The 15,303-nt window shown below is 38.5% G+C and overlaps 1 protein-coding gene across 1 annotated transcript in view; it reads right to left on the bottom strand.

The window, feature by feature from the left end:
• The window catches only part of enox1 (ecto-NOX disulfide-thiol exchanger 1), an 83,584-nt gene that overhangs the window by 24,523 nt on the left and 43,758 nt on the right, over window positions 1–15,303 (bottom strand). The window contains 5 exon segments of the mRNA XM_043249066.1: window positions 3,088–3,321; window positions 4,003–4,209; window positions 5,160–5,327; window positions 12,564–12,701; window positions 14,594–14,725. Coding sequence (XP_043105001.1) covers window positions 3,088–3,321; window positions 4,003–4,209; window positions 5,160–5,327; window positions 12,564–12,701; window positions 14,594–14,603 — 757 coding nt within the window. The 5' untranslated portion in view covers window positions 14,604–14,725.

Below are 15,303 nucleotides of genomic sequence, written 5' to 3'. Positions count from 1 at the left end.
CACTATGTAAGCCACCCCGCTACTGCCAATTCAGTCAGCGTCAGTTATGGTCGGGAAATTAGCTTTGTTTTAAACATCGCTCATATTAATTTTTCCATGAAAGCGTAATGTGGCAATGAGCATTTACTTGCCAGAAAGCATTAACCAGGGGCTGTTTGAATGAATAGCATTAAAGTGTTTCCAAATGCAAGAGACGGAAAGCAGCAATGGATAGAATTAAGAGTCAATAGTTTAAAAAAGAGCTGAAGAACGGCCAGATTTGAGGATGAGAGAAACAGGGTATTCATATGAAAAAGGGCCTTTTAATTTAAAGTGTCTTATTTTTTGGACAGTTTTTGATCTTCTAGTCAAGAGATTCTGTTTAAACACTGCATATAATTTGTACGCCATCAGTGTCTAATACGGTAGCTATACTGTTCCATTTCAGAAACCTTTTTTTCATAATGTATTATGAGCATTATCTTACATAAATGACATTTTTAAGATTTGAGAAGTACAGTACAATGCAAACTCTCGCTAAAGCTAATTTCAAAGCGACATGTTATGAATGCGAACTACACAAAATAAATTCATATTTTCATGATTTTTACGTAATAAAAAAAATTGACAATAAGCAATATAAATTTTCTGTTCAGTTGATTTTTTTTACGTTTTGTTTCTTTATTGTAACTTTATGTCCTTGATGAACATGTTTTATTAATTAATTGATATTGTTTACTAATGTATATGTAGAATTGTACATATAATTGTACATATATTAATGTTACGATTAAGGATCATTCGCCATTTGTGTAAAATGTTTAATTAGATAATTATATAGTTTTAATAAACAATGAAATAGTTACCTTTTTGTGCAAAAGGTAATATGCAATTGCTGTTTAATGATGCGTTTTCATATTTGTGAGACTGAAAATCAGGGTCTGGGGTAAAACAATAAAATCTATGCATTAAGATGAAAAGTAGATGACGGAAGTAGTGAAGCGTTTTAAAGAGTTGCAATGCAACTTCAATATAACAAATAAAATAAACCTGTAATACGATAATCAATTAAAAAAATAAAAACAATTAATATGCCAAAAAATAACATCAGCACGAATAATGCTGTTGATACTTAAACGGGTATCACTAACTGTGGTCGATAAATATTTGCAGCGTAACTGCTTGCGTTTAAACAAGGGTTTTGTTGGAGAGGCAAGCAGCTATCAGGCATGAGCAGAACTCCAGAATATTGAAACCCCGTCTGAGATGTTTCGTCTGTTGCCTCCTGGGCTCAATAAACATAAGAACGTACAGACAGAGCTGTGGATGCGCCACGCAGGGAGAATGGGAAGTGCTTGACATGGGAAGTGCTGTGATTGCTGATGAGGTGGAGGCTGCAGTCAAGTCCCCATCATTGAAATGAAAGCAGTCTCTCCAGAGAGACAAGAGCTCAGAGAGGCATGGAAACCACCGCAGCCAGCACAACTCAACCATCACTACCTTCCTGGAGCCGCTAGCTGTAATCAAATCACAGCATGGGAAAACAGCTGTCAGCCAGGAACCGGCTCTGAAATTAAAACATGAAAGGTGACGTTACAAATATGTGTGAATGTCAAAGGGGTGTGATGGATTGGTGTAACTCTAAGGTGGAAACACAGCGTGCGGCGCCTTGAAAATGATCCTGTATAATGAAAATTTGACATCTTGCATGAGCGTTCAAACCTCTCTAGATTCGGGAATAAACATTGTGAAATATTTTAAACCTCACACTAACTAGTCTTGCCTGTCTGAAAACGGTAGGAGATCACAGATTGCTTAAAACTTCAGATTCTACGCAAATGAACATTTATACCGTTTTGGAGAACTGATTGTTCACGGTTTAAGTTACAGTAGGAAACAAAGCAAACGTTTACGTGCATGCAAAAGATAGGTAGGTAGAAGATAGGTAGAAGGCAAGAAGGGTAGATAAACAAAACAATCTGACACCAAAAGCAAAAAGAAACAAGTAAAAAAACACACAAAAAAAGACAAAGAAAATAAATCAGTCGCCCAGCAATAAATAAAGAAAGAAAGAAAAAAAATCTGTCCTGATGAGTTCATTGCAGGATTTTGGATTTTTTTTAATTACCACAATTGATTGGAGACGGGAGGCAATGCTGCAGGACTTTATAGTAGAAAGAACTGCTCTCTCATTGGCTGTTGGTCATCACTGGTATATTTTAAAAACTACAAATAATAGTCCACTACCCAAAAAATTAAAATAAAAAAGCAAAGCCCTAACAAATCAAAAAAGCAAAAAATGTATCCCCTATAAAAATAAAAAACACAAAACAAACAGTCCCCTAGCAAAATGAAAAAATCAGATCCTAAGGTAACACTTTATTTCTTTATTTTAAAGTGTCCTTGATACACATTACATGTACTTACTATTTCAATAACAATACAATAATAATAACAATAGCTTTAAGGATTTTAGGATAAACATCGAGGCAAAGATGAAGCTCAAATGCGACTCCATTGAAAGGGCACTACTATAACTCTTCAGGGCTATGACAAAGCCATTTACAAACAAACTCTTGCACGACAACCGATTTCCAGACTAGAATCAATCAAAACCCGTTTTAAGCACACCAAACGCAAACGAAAACTATTTTGTCAACCTTGGAAACCCTTTGCTTTCCAGAAGCCTGGTACTCAGTGTTCACTTCATTGGCAATCATTGGTCTCATTGAAGCTGATGAATGGAACTAGCTGATCATATAAACACACCAGTCTCACAGAATAAACAACAGCTGGGGCTGTTCGGCTGGCAGCTGCAGAGACGGGAAAGAGGACTGAGGCGTAAGAGCCTCGAAACCATGTAGCCGCTCATTAATGTCCGTCACATCATCAGAGATCAGCTGAGGACAGCTGCAAAACGTCTGAAGGAGGGCAGACCTGGCGGCGTGGGTCATCTTACCACACTCTGCCTTTATTAGAAGCATAAAAGTTCTGCCTTGAAGCTTTCCCTAAGAACCCACATTTCTCTGGGCATTACATTAATGATGACAAATCTGTGCTTTAAAGGCTAGATGAGATCATGGCACCACAGTCTGTGGGAAAGCTTACCTTTCAGTTTCTCAGCCAAAAGAGCTGCCTCGTGCTCAGAGTAGTGCATTATGGGAGGAGGTGATGGAGGTCTCAGCCGCTCCTCCTGGATTTTCCGTCGGTGCCGCTCCTCTCGTGCCAGCAATCTTTGTTTGCACTCCCACTCGTACAAGTCATCTCTCGCCTGAGCAAAATCTACATGTATGCGGCCCGAATCCTTTTTATCAGTGCTGGAGCCAATGCGCATCCGATAGCCTAGGACAACAAACATTATTCAGCAAACAGAGCTCTCGAACAGACTGCTTGCATATATCAACATATATCTGTTAATATCTAGAATAAACATATTGAATGCAAAACAGGATTTGCTTCATGCTGAGATGTTCCTTCTTGCAACATAAATGAAAGCCCTTTCTGAACAAAACAGTACTGCCAGTCATCAGCCTATGATGGGTTGCATGTTTGTTGCAGCATGTTCATCAGATGTTGCATATACGCTGGTATCTAGCTGATTGGGAGCTGATTTAAACTGGTCTTTTGAGCAAAGACGAACGCGAGATGCAGTATGTATTTTCCTGCTATGTTATTGTCTATAAAACAAGATAAATTGCATGTTTAAAAAAACACAAAAGAAACCGGGAGCTCCGTAATGAAAATATATAGGCTATATTTACAGAAATAAAAAAATAAAAAAACTAAGAGACACAAGAGAGGTAGAAAAAATAATCAGTCCCCTACCAAAACAAATCAAACATTAACATGTGTTAAAAAAAAATACAGCAGAAAGGAGAAACAAAACCATCTGAGCGAAACAAAATTAAACAAAACAAAGAAAAAAACTATTATAACGAAACAAAAAAAGTCCCCTAACAAAAGGTAGAGAGTTTCCGGACAAAACAAAAAAGAAATGAAAAGAACCAAAAAATGAAGACACACCAGAGAGGTAGAGGGCCTTGTCCACCATGAACTCCTCAATGTAACGAATGTGGCAGAAGTTTTTCTTGCTCTTGCGGATGGCGATGATCTCTCCACACTGGTCAAACACTTCTTTGATGATCTCTTCTGTTGCGTTCTCCGGAAGGCCACCAACAAAAACCGTCTTGCACCCTGGAGGTCTCTCTCTCGTGGAGGGAGGAGGAAGATCTGCAGAACCCACAAAGATGTCTCACTGCACTCGCACTGCTCATAGCCCACCGCATTAACCTGTTAGTAAATGTATGGACATTTTCTGGACAATAATTTGCACTAGATTATCAAAATTGTGTTTAAAAATTCCATAGATAAGTCCATAGAAAATAATGTAAAATACTTGGAAATAAAAAGAAACGTCGATTGAAAACAATATAAATTATTATTTATTTTAGTTCCCCTCACTCCACAACTTCAAAACAGAAATTAATAGCCTAAATCCATCATAAACTATAGTGGCATTGATTATAAATATAATTTATTATACAAACCTAAACAAATTTAATTAAATCAAAACTGAAAGTACAGTGCAGCTTGGTGCACATCAACTTGGCTACTAAGTTACAGTGAGTTTCAGATGATTAAAAAGCAAGACGTTTTAGAAAAACGAAATCGAAAAGTAAGAAATCCCAGGCCAGACTGAAAATCTTATATAATACATCAACTAATATTGACTTTACATTGTTGAATCATCATTCATTTACTTCCATTAACAAGAATAAGAAAATGAATTGGAGTAATTAGATTCTTATGCAGTGTGCAGTCCATGTGGGTAAAATGAACTGTTTTAGGGGTCATTTAGATTTTATAGCATTCAGGACAAAAGCTCTACAGATTTAATAATTCGTCTTTCCCTGATTTTCCACATTGGAGCATTTAATAAACACTGTCCTTCGGTTGTTGCGATTTCAGTAACCTTAAAAGATTTGGCATAAAGTTACAGGTCTTTCAGTGGAACATTTTACCACACAGTTACAGGTCATTCAAAATGGCACAGGCTGTACTTCATATATTTACCATGACATCAGCAGAAGTAAATAAGGGCTGGCTACGTTCATCCGTGCGCCTGCTTTAATGGCGAAAGCTCTAATGGTTGTGCCGCGGTAGGGTGCTGTAAAACTTACTGGGATTCTGCGGGAAAAGCGTGCAGCTCTTGCAGTGGATGATCTCCTTAATAACAGGGAGTTCTGCTGCCACAGGATGGGGCGGGACCAGACTGATGCCAGCCATCATAGGGTTGATTGGGGTGATGATGCCAAGGTTGGGGTCAAAACCCTGTATACAGATGGAGTCTGGAGAGGGAAACAGAAAGAGGCATTGATTTGGATCTCAGCACTGGAACCATCTGAGCGCAACCACAAAGAAGCCAAAGACGTAAGAGCAAAGCTGGTGAAAGACCAGCGGAGATGAGAAGAGACCAGGTCACTGCTCTTACGGCAGATGACAAAACCCAGAAAATCTACTAAAGATTAGTTTCTTCTTCAATGAGCTTTCATCACACTAAGCCGCACAGGATCTGAGACCGGAACGCATTGGATTTGTGCAGTAAACCGTGTGCACTGTAAACCATGACTGAAGTACCTGCATGCACACTTTATATTGTACATTACATACAAAAATAATATGTTATGATATAAATAAGGTCGGTTTTCGACATGTCCCCTGCAAATCACATTATTAAACTTATTTTTTTAAAACGCATCTTTGATAATCATGTTTTCCATGTCTTAAAATGGCTTCAGTATAACACACATAGTCTAGCTCATTTATTATACGTAGAACCGTAAATATGCTAATTAGTCCCCGCCTCCGGTGAGTCGCATCAGCCCATACTACCTGCTTCAGTTACTACAGTTAGGCTTTCATATGCGTTTCGTCTTCTCTAAGCACTATAACGTGTGTGTGTGTGTGTGTGTGTGTATATATATATATAAAAATAAATACAATTTTGTGAAGCACCCTGTCAATAGCAATTTTCTCAGTGCCCTTGTCATGTTAAAGGACTAATCATATCTTGACAATTAGAAAGTCAAAGTGCATTCATATTAACGCTGAAAGTGAGATTACTGAAAGCTTACATTTGCATTTGAAAATCTGAAGCCTACCTGTAAGCAGCTCTTTCACTGCATTTATAAAGTGCTCACTACTAGATTGTAAAATAACATATAATGTTCATTATGAAAAAAAAAACAAGAAATGTTGACACGTCTATGAAAATGAGAAAATGTAGCCTTTTAACTAATGAGGTCATATTCAGTTCATTATAATTACTGCGCTGAGTCAAACACTTATATAAGCACTCAGTAATTTGTTCTCATTAAAACAGCTTGACATATAAAAAAGTGAATATTACTGTTTAAAATATGCTTAACATCTTCACTGATGAGATGAAAATAAAAGCTTTTTATTGACTTGTTTTTTTTTTAAAATTCACACATTGCACACGACTCCAGTTCATCAATTAAAGGGGACCTGTTATGCAAAAATGACTTTCATAAGGTGTTTGAACACAGTTGTGTGGCCGCAGTGTGTGAGAACAACCGTCCTATAACGGTAAAAATCCACCCACTCATTTTTTAAAAATCCTGATAATGTAAAAACGGTCTCACAAACGAGTGTTTTCAGATTCACATCACTGTCCATCTGCCCTGAGAGCACAAACACTGGCCTGAGTGAGAAGCAGCAGTCTGCCATTACTGTTTTTTTGCTGTAGTTGCTGGACAATGTCAGAGCCAAAAAGACATAACAAGTGTTGTGTGTTGGGATGCACCAATGAACAAACTGCCTTTCTAAAAGAGCTTCTTGGCAGCCTTTAAGGCTGATGGTGTTCCACTGGTTCTGCCTTCATGTGCTACCAGAATGAGTGCAAATAGGAATGTGGCAGTTAAAAATTGCATTTGAAAGTAATGTGAAGTCGACTGCTTGAATTTGTCAAGCTCATAATCTCACGTGGGGCTTATAACGTTGGTGAAGGCGCAGTGAGACCAGCTGCCGTGCTCCCTGCTTTGTAAGCCGTAACCGAGCTTTTATTATGCACAGTACAATAAGAGGACTAACTTTTAAACCGAGTACGTTTTCTGCAAAGATAACAGGCTTGTAGCTCCTCCCTCTTTCCGAAAGGGGCCTTGAGCAACAGCTCGTTTGCATTTAAAGGGACTTGCACAAAAACAGCACGTTTTGGCTCATCCCCTAAAAGTGGCAATTTTAACAAGCTATAAAAAATTATCTGTGGGGTGTTTTGAGCTCGCACACACACACACATCAGATACATATTTTACACACAAGTGAGAAGCAGCTGCATGTTTGTAAGGAACAAATGAAATATTAAGTTTTTATTTTAAACCTTCACTTTGGGACGAAATACTAGACCGTAATCCATAATAACACTTCCTCCAGTGAAAAGGTTAATCTCCTGGTGATCTCCTCTCATATCAAAACCCACAGACATTTTTGTTTACGACAGTTTTTCTTGTAAATGGTACTAGTGCATATTTCTCTCCCGATTCAGTCGAGACAGCTTTTTAGAAAGCAGAAGGCGTCTCATATTATCTGGAAGCAATGGTTTTGAAGATAAAACATCTTAATGATGGATTTGATTCTTACAGATATGCACTTTACCATTCATGGACTGAAAGGGTGTGGATTATTGTGATGTTTTTATCAGCTGTTCGGACTCTCATTCCGACGGCACCCATTCTCTGCAGAGCACCCATTGGTGGTGAGCAAGTGATGTAGTGCTACATTTCTCTAAATCTGTGCTGATGAAAAAAACTAATCCAGTACATGGCTAGAGTGTGATAGTTTAGTTTAGCAAATGTTCATTTTTGTGTGAACTATTCTTTTAATGATGGCTGACTGTGAACACTTTTAGAAATAAAGGTACAAAAGCTGTCACCGGGCTGGTACCCTTTCAAAAGGTACATGTTTGTACCCAAAGGGTCCATTTTGGACCATTAAAGGTACATATTAGTGCCTAATGTGTACGTATTTGAACCTAATAGGTACAAAAGTATACCTTTTGAAAAGATACCGCCCCACTGACAGCTTTTGTACCTTTATTTCTGAGAGTGAAGAGAACACTTTTAAAATAGTATCAATAGGACTGCTTAAAACTAATCTAAAATGTACGAGTCTAATTTAATGTACACTTTTCAGTAACAGCTTTCAAAACAGTGTTGCTTTTTCCTCTCTTATACAGACTTAATGCAGTTTGATGTAGAAACGAAAACTTTGTAAACAGCTTGTTACGTCACGTTACGTCTAGCTACCGTTTCACCAACGCCGCTCTCCTAAACATTACTCAGTTACTGAGAGCTCAGTATTTTCACGGTATCGCAATATTTCAACCTTAATCAGGACGATCCCGCTTACTTTGTCCTGTAGTGACATAATACAATGGAGAACACTAAATCTAACACAAAAGATGCTTGAACTGGAAGAAAATCTCGAATCCCTTGCTGGGGAAAGAGATGATGAAAATTATGATCCATAAATCTCCCAGCGGCTGCAATCATGTGAAACGCATCAGGAGATTCATGCAAAACCCAAATCAAAATGTAAACAGGTAAATTACACACACGCCTTCACATTTATCGTTTCTTAATGTTGTTTTTCTTCAGTCAGAATGATTCAAGGACTACTCAATCCTTTGGCTCGTAGCTCTTGTTTCTTTTCCAAAAACCTGCTTCAGGTTTTATTTGTCATTATTATCTGCTTTCCATTATATTTGGATCCACTACGAAGTCAGCAGCTTGCAAAACATTTAGTTGCTACAGGACGCAGCTGCTCATCATTTCAGAGGTGAGACGGCATTAATCAGAGCCCATCACAAACACCATTACTAAATGCAAAGCGCCAGCCCCTGCAGCCCCAGGCCCTGCAGTCCAAATATATAATCCGCAAGGAAATTTGTCTCAGCTGTTTTTTACAGTCTCGCTTTTTTGGGCTTGAAAGATTTCCAGTCATTGCTCACCACAGCTAATATGCATAATTATCCAAAGCACCCGAAATGACAGTGAATAACTCTAGCAGCACTGAGTCACACAACAAACCTACATTTAACATGTACTCGCATGTACTTCTGTTAAAACTGAAGCGATTTGCCGTTTAAATTAGGGCTGCACGATTTAGGATAGAACAATGTGACGTTTAAAAAAAAAAAAAAAAAAAAAAAAAAAAAAGCTTAGTTTATTAGTAATTTTTTGGCTTTTTTTTTGTTACGGCTGCACAAATGGGCAATTACAATCACAATAGTGAGAACAACAACAATAATAGTACTGTAAATGTGTATTATTATTGTAATTTCCCACTGTAAAATATTATTATTAAGATGAATAATGATATCGTAATTATTGCTTTAATAATAAATCCAAATTTACTAATGCAACATTTCACTGTAAATCTTAAAATGTATAATATTCTGAATTGTGTTGGTTTTCTAAATGTCTTCCTTTTAAATGTTAATTGACCACTTGCAAAAGGACACTTCACTCTCAAAAGAAAACACGGTGCACACGGTTATTTAAATAAAATGACAGCTTTTGCACTAAACCCTACTGTGAATTTCTTTCAGTTAATTCTGCAGCCCTATATGTATGTAATGTTTGACAATTTGTAATCAATACAATCATGTATAACAATTGTGTTGTTATAGTTAGTGATACCTGAAAACACCCCTATAATGCACCCTAATGTCAGTTTCAGATACGTTTAAATGAATAGCCTGTTGAATATTAGAGTATAATATAACCAGTAGATATTTAGATAAAATGTAAAATAAAAATGAAAGCTCTCATTGGCTGTATTCACGTAAATGTTTCTAGGTCTTAGTGCTTCCATAAACAGTGCTCAGTAAGATGTTTCTTTGTCATTACAGTGCAATAGTTAAATAGGTCATCACGACAGCGTGCTACTGTTTCTGGTGGAGCCTGATTTGGGTTTTATTCTCCCGTTCTTTCTTCCTCTTCTTCTAAGCCACTTAAAGCGGCCTTGGTGAATCTTGTGTAAATCTGCGCATTCATACGTTCAGGGCTTACACCATTTCTGAGCCTAAATCTCCCAGCATGCTCTGTGTAAAACTCTCACAATGGAGCCGCAACAAAAGCAACTCCCAACTGCAGGAAAATTATCTATATTTATAGTACCATTCATTGTTGTGCTTCATCAATCCAGTGGGATAAAGCCATCTGAGAAAAAAAAAAAAATGTTCTCACAAAGCATGTCTTCTAATGAGCTGGTGCAAATAAACATTTATAATCAATAGAAAATGTGCTGAAATACTGAGAATGAAACTGCGTGCGAGGACAAATTGTGCAAGTGGGCATCTGCTCCGCGAGCAGCAAATTTATGAGCAGATACGGGACAAAATAGAAGCTGTGTGTGTGTGTCATAAGCAATATGCGTGATGTTGAAGTGTGCCTGGAAACATGCTGAGGGAAATTAAAACAAAGACTCGGAGGTTATTTCACCGCAATCTGTTACATTCGACAGAAACCAGGCGAATCTTTTCCAATCGTTCCTTTGAAGCTGGAATTTTTTTGTCAGCGTCGTTCTAGTCGTTCTGGAGCCAGAGACGACCCGGTTTGTTCTCGAAGGCCAGCGTTTGTGCTCTTGTGAAAAACAAAATCCTCTTTCAGGTATCTAGAGGCATATCGCTGGAAGCCTGCATGTACTACACGTGTGAAAGAAACACGGAAAGCAAGAGGATACCGTATGTAAAATCCTCCTGTGAATTGCTGGAAGTGTTTCTTTCAGCTTTGGCGTATTACCAGAGGCTTTAGCTCAGAAGCTGGGGATAATGGTTTTAATATTCATTCTTAGATGATTTTTGAAATCACCCAAGAACAAAAAAAAAAAGAGAAAAGAAAAGAAAACCTATATGCAAGTCAAATGACTTGTGCCTTCCCAAATTCTCATAAATAATCATGATCTGAAATATCAGCTCATGCATTTTAATCTGAGCCTAATTTGCCTCAATCCACGGCTTCCCTAGCGTGATAGTAATTATAATAGGATCCAAAGCAAGGAGAGACTTTATGTGTCTGAAAAAATGACATGAGAGCCAGTTCTAGGGAATAGTTAATAGCAAAGCTAATAACATTTTTAGTTTTTTATGATTAAAATGTATTTTTTTTCTAGAAACAAGTACTTATATACACTACTAATCATATATGTTAGAAAGACATCAATCATTTTATTCATTAGGGATTCATTAAGTTATGCGCAAAGGCATGTTACAAAAGATTACTGTCTCAAATAAATTATTTTAAATGTGTTAAAGAATCCTAAAAAAAAAAGTATACATAATGATTTTCCCCCCAAAAAAGCGGTAAACAGTTTTCTACATTCATAATAATAAGAAATATTTCTTGAGCAGCAACTATAAGGATTTCTGAGGGATCATGTGGCACTGAAAATTCAGCTTTGAATTAAAGGAAAGAAGTACATTTTGCAATATTAAAATAGAAAGCAGTTATTTCAAATTGCTATAGTATTTGGCTATGTTACTATTTTTACTGTGTTTTTTATCCAATAAAAATAGCCTTGGTGAGCATGAGTGACTTTTACAAAAAACTATTACATTTCAAAAAATGTATTTTGTTGGCTATATTGCTGTTTGCAAAGTCTGGGCTACTTTTATAGTCAAATTTGTATTGCAATCAAATGAGGAGAGAAATAATCAAACACTGTAATATAATCAAAATATTTACTGATGTTTGTCTATGAAGTATTATGTGTTAGTACTGCAATTTTAATTTAGTTAGAGTATACACTGTCAGACTGTCAACCTATAAGTCATATCAACATATTTAGATATGAAGATACTGCTCACTTATAGTTGCATTGTAGTTGGCAGCTTCGGTTGAAGCTTACTTCTTCAAAAGAGTAGCTTGACTATAGTTTAACTACTTGCACTCCCACTCACGAGCGCTGTCAAAGATAGGGAGGTGGACTGACAGCGTACGGAGAAAACAAACTGTCAAGCGCTCCATCAGTCCACTGCATCCACAGCTCATTTGTGATAAAATCCTGATTATTATTAGAGGCTATTTCTGTGCAGCAAACATTTACAAAAGCAGCGGAGCTGTTATGATTGCAGATGGCCACTGATGATCACTGGCCAATGAGGAGAGCCGGCCAGTTCTCGGACGAGCGTCTCTACAAAGCTTCCGTCAGCTGTGAGGATAGAGACAAGCGGTCAGGGAAGCTCAAAGAAAGAAAGCGGTAGGTGCCACCATCCCGCCAGGACGCGAGCTTTTCAGAGCCGCAACAATCCAGTATCTCAGCCGAAGAATAAAGCTCAACAAACTGTGACGTGCTTCAGTGTAAAATCCAACGCGTGGTGTTGCTTCTAAAGGTCACATATTTGGCTGGAGAGGCTGGTGCCTGTGCTGCTTGCCAGAGGGGGAAATATGGGAACCCCGGTTTAATATCTGCTTTTTATTCCCCCTGCCGTGAAAGAGAAGAGCTGGGAGAGCTGTGGATGAAACAGCAGGATTAGCACGCTGGAGGAGAGCGCAGGGCTTTACCTGATACCAGCTGCTGCCCGCTTAAACCCATAGGCACAATGCCCAGGTTGTTCATGGCGGTGGCCCAGGCGCCGGGATCGGCCACGGGAACGTTGATGTGGCTCTGCTCGGTTCCCAAACTGCCGATGCCGTCTGCTGCTGCGAAAGAGAAATACAGCCCGTCAGGCCCTCATGCAAAATGACAAGAGCCTTTAAAACACACGCTGGCTAAACAGCTGCACGGTCACTCGGCAAAATGTGCTGCGCATTGCATCAAAGGCCAGTTGCATCGGTTTTGCACGGATTTAGATTAAACTCTAGTTCAAGAGTGTTAAATTAAAGGAATAGTTGAACCAAAACGAAAAAATAGTGTCATCATTTGCTCACCCTCGAGTAGGTCTAAACTTGTATGAATTTCTTTGTTCTGCCGAAGACAATGGAAGATATTTTGAAGTGAGTTTGTAACCAGGCTGCTGTGAGTCACCACTGACTTCCAAAAAATACAGTGGAAGTCAATGGTGACCCAAACAGCCCGGGTTCTTCCTTTGTGTTTGGCTTAAGAAATAAATTCGTACAGATCTGGTACTCCTCGAAGGTGAGTAAATGATTTTTGGGTGAACTATTCCTTTAAAGCTTTCAATGGTCTAAACATTACATTCCCAGGAAAGGTTCAGACTGAAAAGGCATGGTTAGGCATGTTTTGAAGCATGGGAGATTTAAGATAGTTTAAGATAGTTTAATCTGGTCCTGAGCATGTACTAGTTCAAAGCATCTAGTTTCTGTTTAGGATCAGCTCATAATCGGCTTATAACTAGCTCAGGACCAACCAAGGACCAACTTAAACGAGCTGCCATGCTTAAAAACATACCTAACCAGCTTTTTTTTTCCCCCCAGGGCAATCACTGTGGAAAAAAACATGGCTTGCGTGGTTATGAATTCAAATCAGTGTGTGTGTTTCAGAAGCACTTCTGAATGATAAACTGTAAAAATGATCTCCAAAGCCACCGCTTGGTCAAGTATTAATTGTTTAAAAACTGCAGTTTGTTACCGTAAGAGCTTTATGAAATGTCATAAAAATTCATTTGTATGGCTTTAATACAATATAACCTTGTTAACACTGACACAGCTGTGTAACATTATACACAAGTGTATAAGCCTAAACTATATAGACAGAAACATGCATATACAGTCATTTATTAGGCCAAAGTCCAGAATGTCTAAGCTGGCTTTAAATGTGTAACAAATATAAATACAGTGTTTGTATGTAAGTCATAACCTAATATTTAACACACCAAATGGGCAATGCTTACTACAGCCAACACAAGCATATGAGAGACTCACAGATTTGAATACAGACTGGTGTTAGCACATTACTAAGCTAATAGCTGGCAAGCTAAAGCTGACATGCATGTAGTTTTAACTAAATCTACATATTTATTGTTTAAAACTGTATATTAGTAGTGAGTGTAATACACATAAAATGCCGTTCATAAGTTTGAGTCAGTACTCAAATGATAAGTTTTTAATGCCTTATCAAAGTTGTTATAAGATGAAAGAAGACTATTGCTCTTACCAAAGCGGCATTTATTTGATCAAAACATTTCAGTAAAACAGTAATATTCTGTAATATTATCAGTTATTTACATATTTATATTATTTATATAATGTGCTGCTCAAGAAACCTAAATGTCAGCTGCTTCAAACATTGGTGGGAACTAAGATGGATTTTTTTGTCTTTAGAATGCTTTCACTTTTGATCAATTTAATGCATCATCACTGAATTAATCGCATTAAAAATTATCTCTCTGACCCCAAACATATATCTCGGCTTTATTTAATTTTTTTTTCCAAACTGAGCGTGTTGCCACAAAGGACACGAGAAATCTCTTACGACAGCAAAATCATCCAGCCTGCTTGCACATCGTTAGCGATCACGTGACGCCTTAAAATGCTTCCCACGTAGGCAGCTGGCTAGATTTTGGAAGCATGTGCGGCTTGAGCGCTTTGCTAAACAGCACAAGCCCTGGATGCAATCAGAGGAGGTTAGTTACCGCTAGCCATGGCCCGTCGTCAGTGTTTGCTTCTCTGCTTGCCACTGCTGTCACCAGAGCCCTTGCTCTTCCAAGACAGCCGGCCCGGGGAGAACGAAGCTCTCAGGAACTCATCCCAGCATTCAGAGGGACCTGCAGCACACACAAACCAGACGGCATTCAGAGCACAGACACACTTTTAGTAGGACTATTTAATGCGGAAGGCCGCTCCGTTCCCAACGCTCCAGCTACAAATGCCTCCTCAGATAGAGCGAGGCTATAAATAGCACTGATAACCACTAGAGGAGAAATATCACAGTAACTCTCATTATCGGTTCCTAATGTGCGAACTCTTACCGTCACACCGGGTCCAATAGTTTCTACAGCTGCTGTAACAAGACTGCAGGAAATGCCTTCAAGGACGCGTAGCTCCTTAAAGCCACTTTGAGACATTCTGTCAGTGCGTCCGCTCTAAATGACTTACAGCTGACCCATCAGTCTTCCATCAAAATGACACATGTCATCCGCTGATGGGTCACAGTGTGTGTAAGTGAGATCTGACCCCCTCCAGCCTGAGTTTCCCCCTGACGGATCGCATCCCCTCCTCCTGCTCTCTCTTTCCTCGCACATTATATCATCCTGGAAATCAAAGTCTGGGAGATGGGGCCATTAAGCTGTTTAATACGAGTTGGAATAATGGATCCCATACGCGGAGTGCGCACTGTGCTCCG

This window comes from Puntigrus tetrazona, chromosome 9, assembly GCF_018831695.1.
Source record: "Puntigrus tetrazona isolate hp1 chromosome 9, ASM1883169v1, whole genome shotgun sequence".
NCBI classification, from domain to species: Eukaryota; Metazoa; Chordata; class Actinopteri; order Cypriniformes; family Cyprinidae; genus Puntigrus; species Puntigrus tetrazona.
Note: the sequence above shows the minus strand (reverse complement) of the source record. Positions and strands in the feature narration are given on the sequence as shown.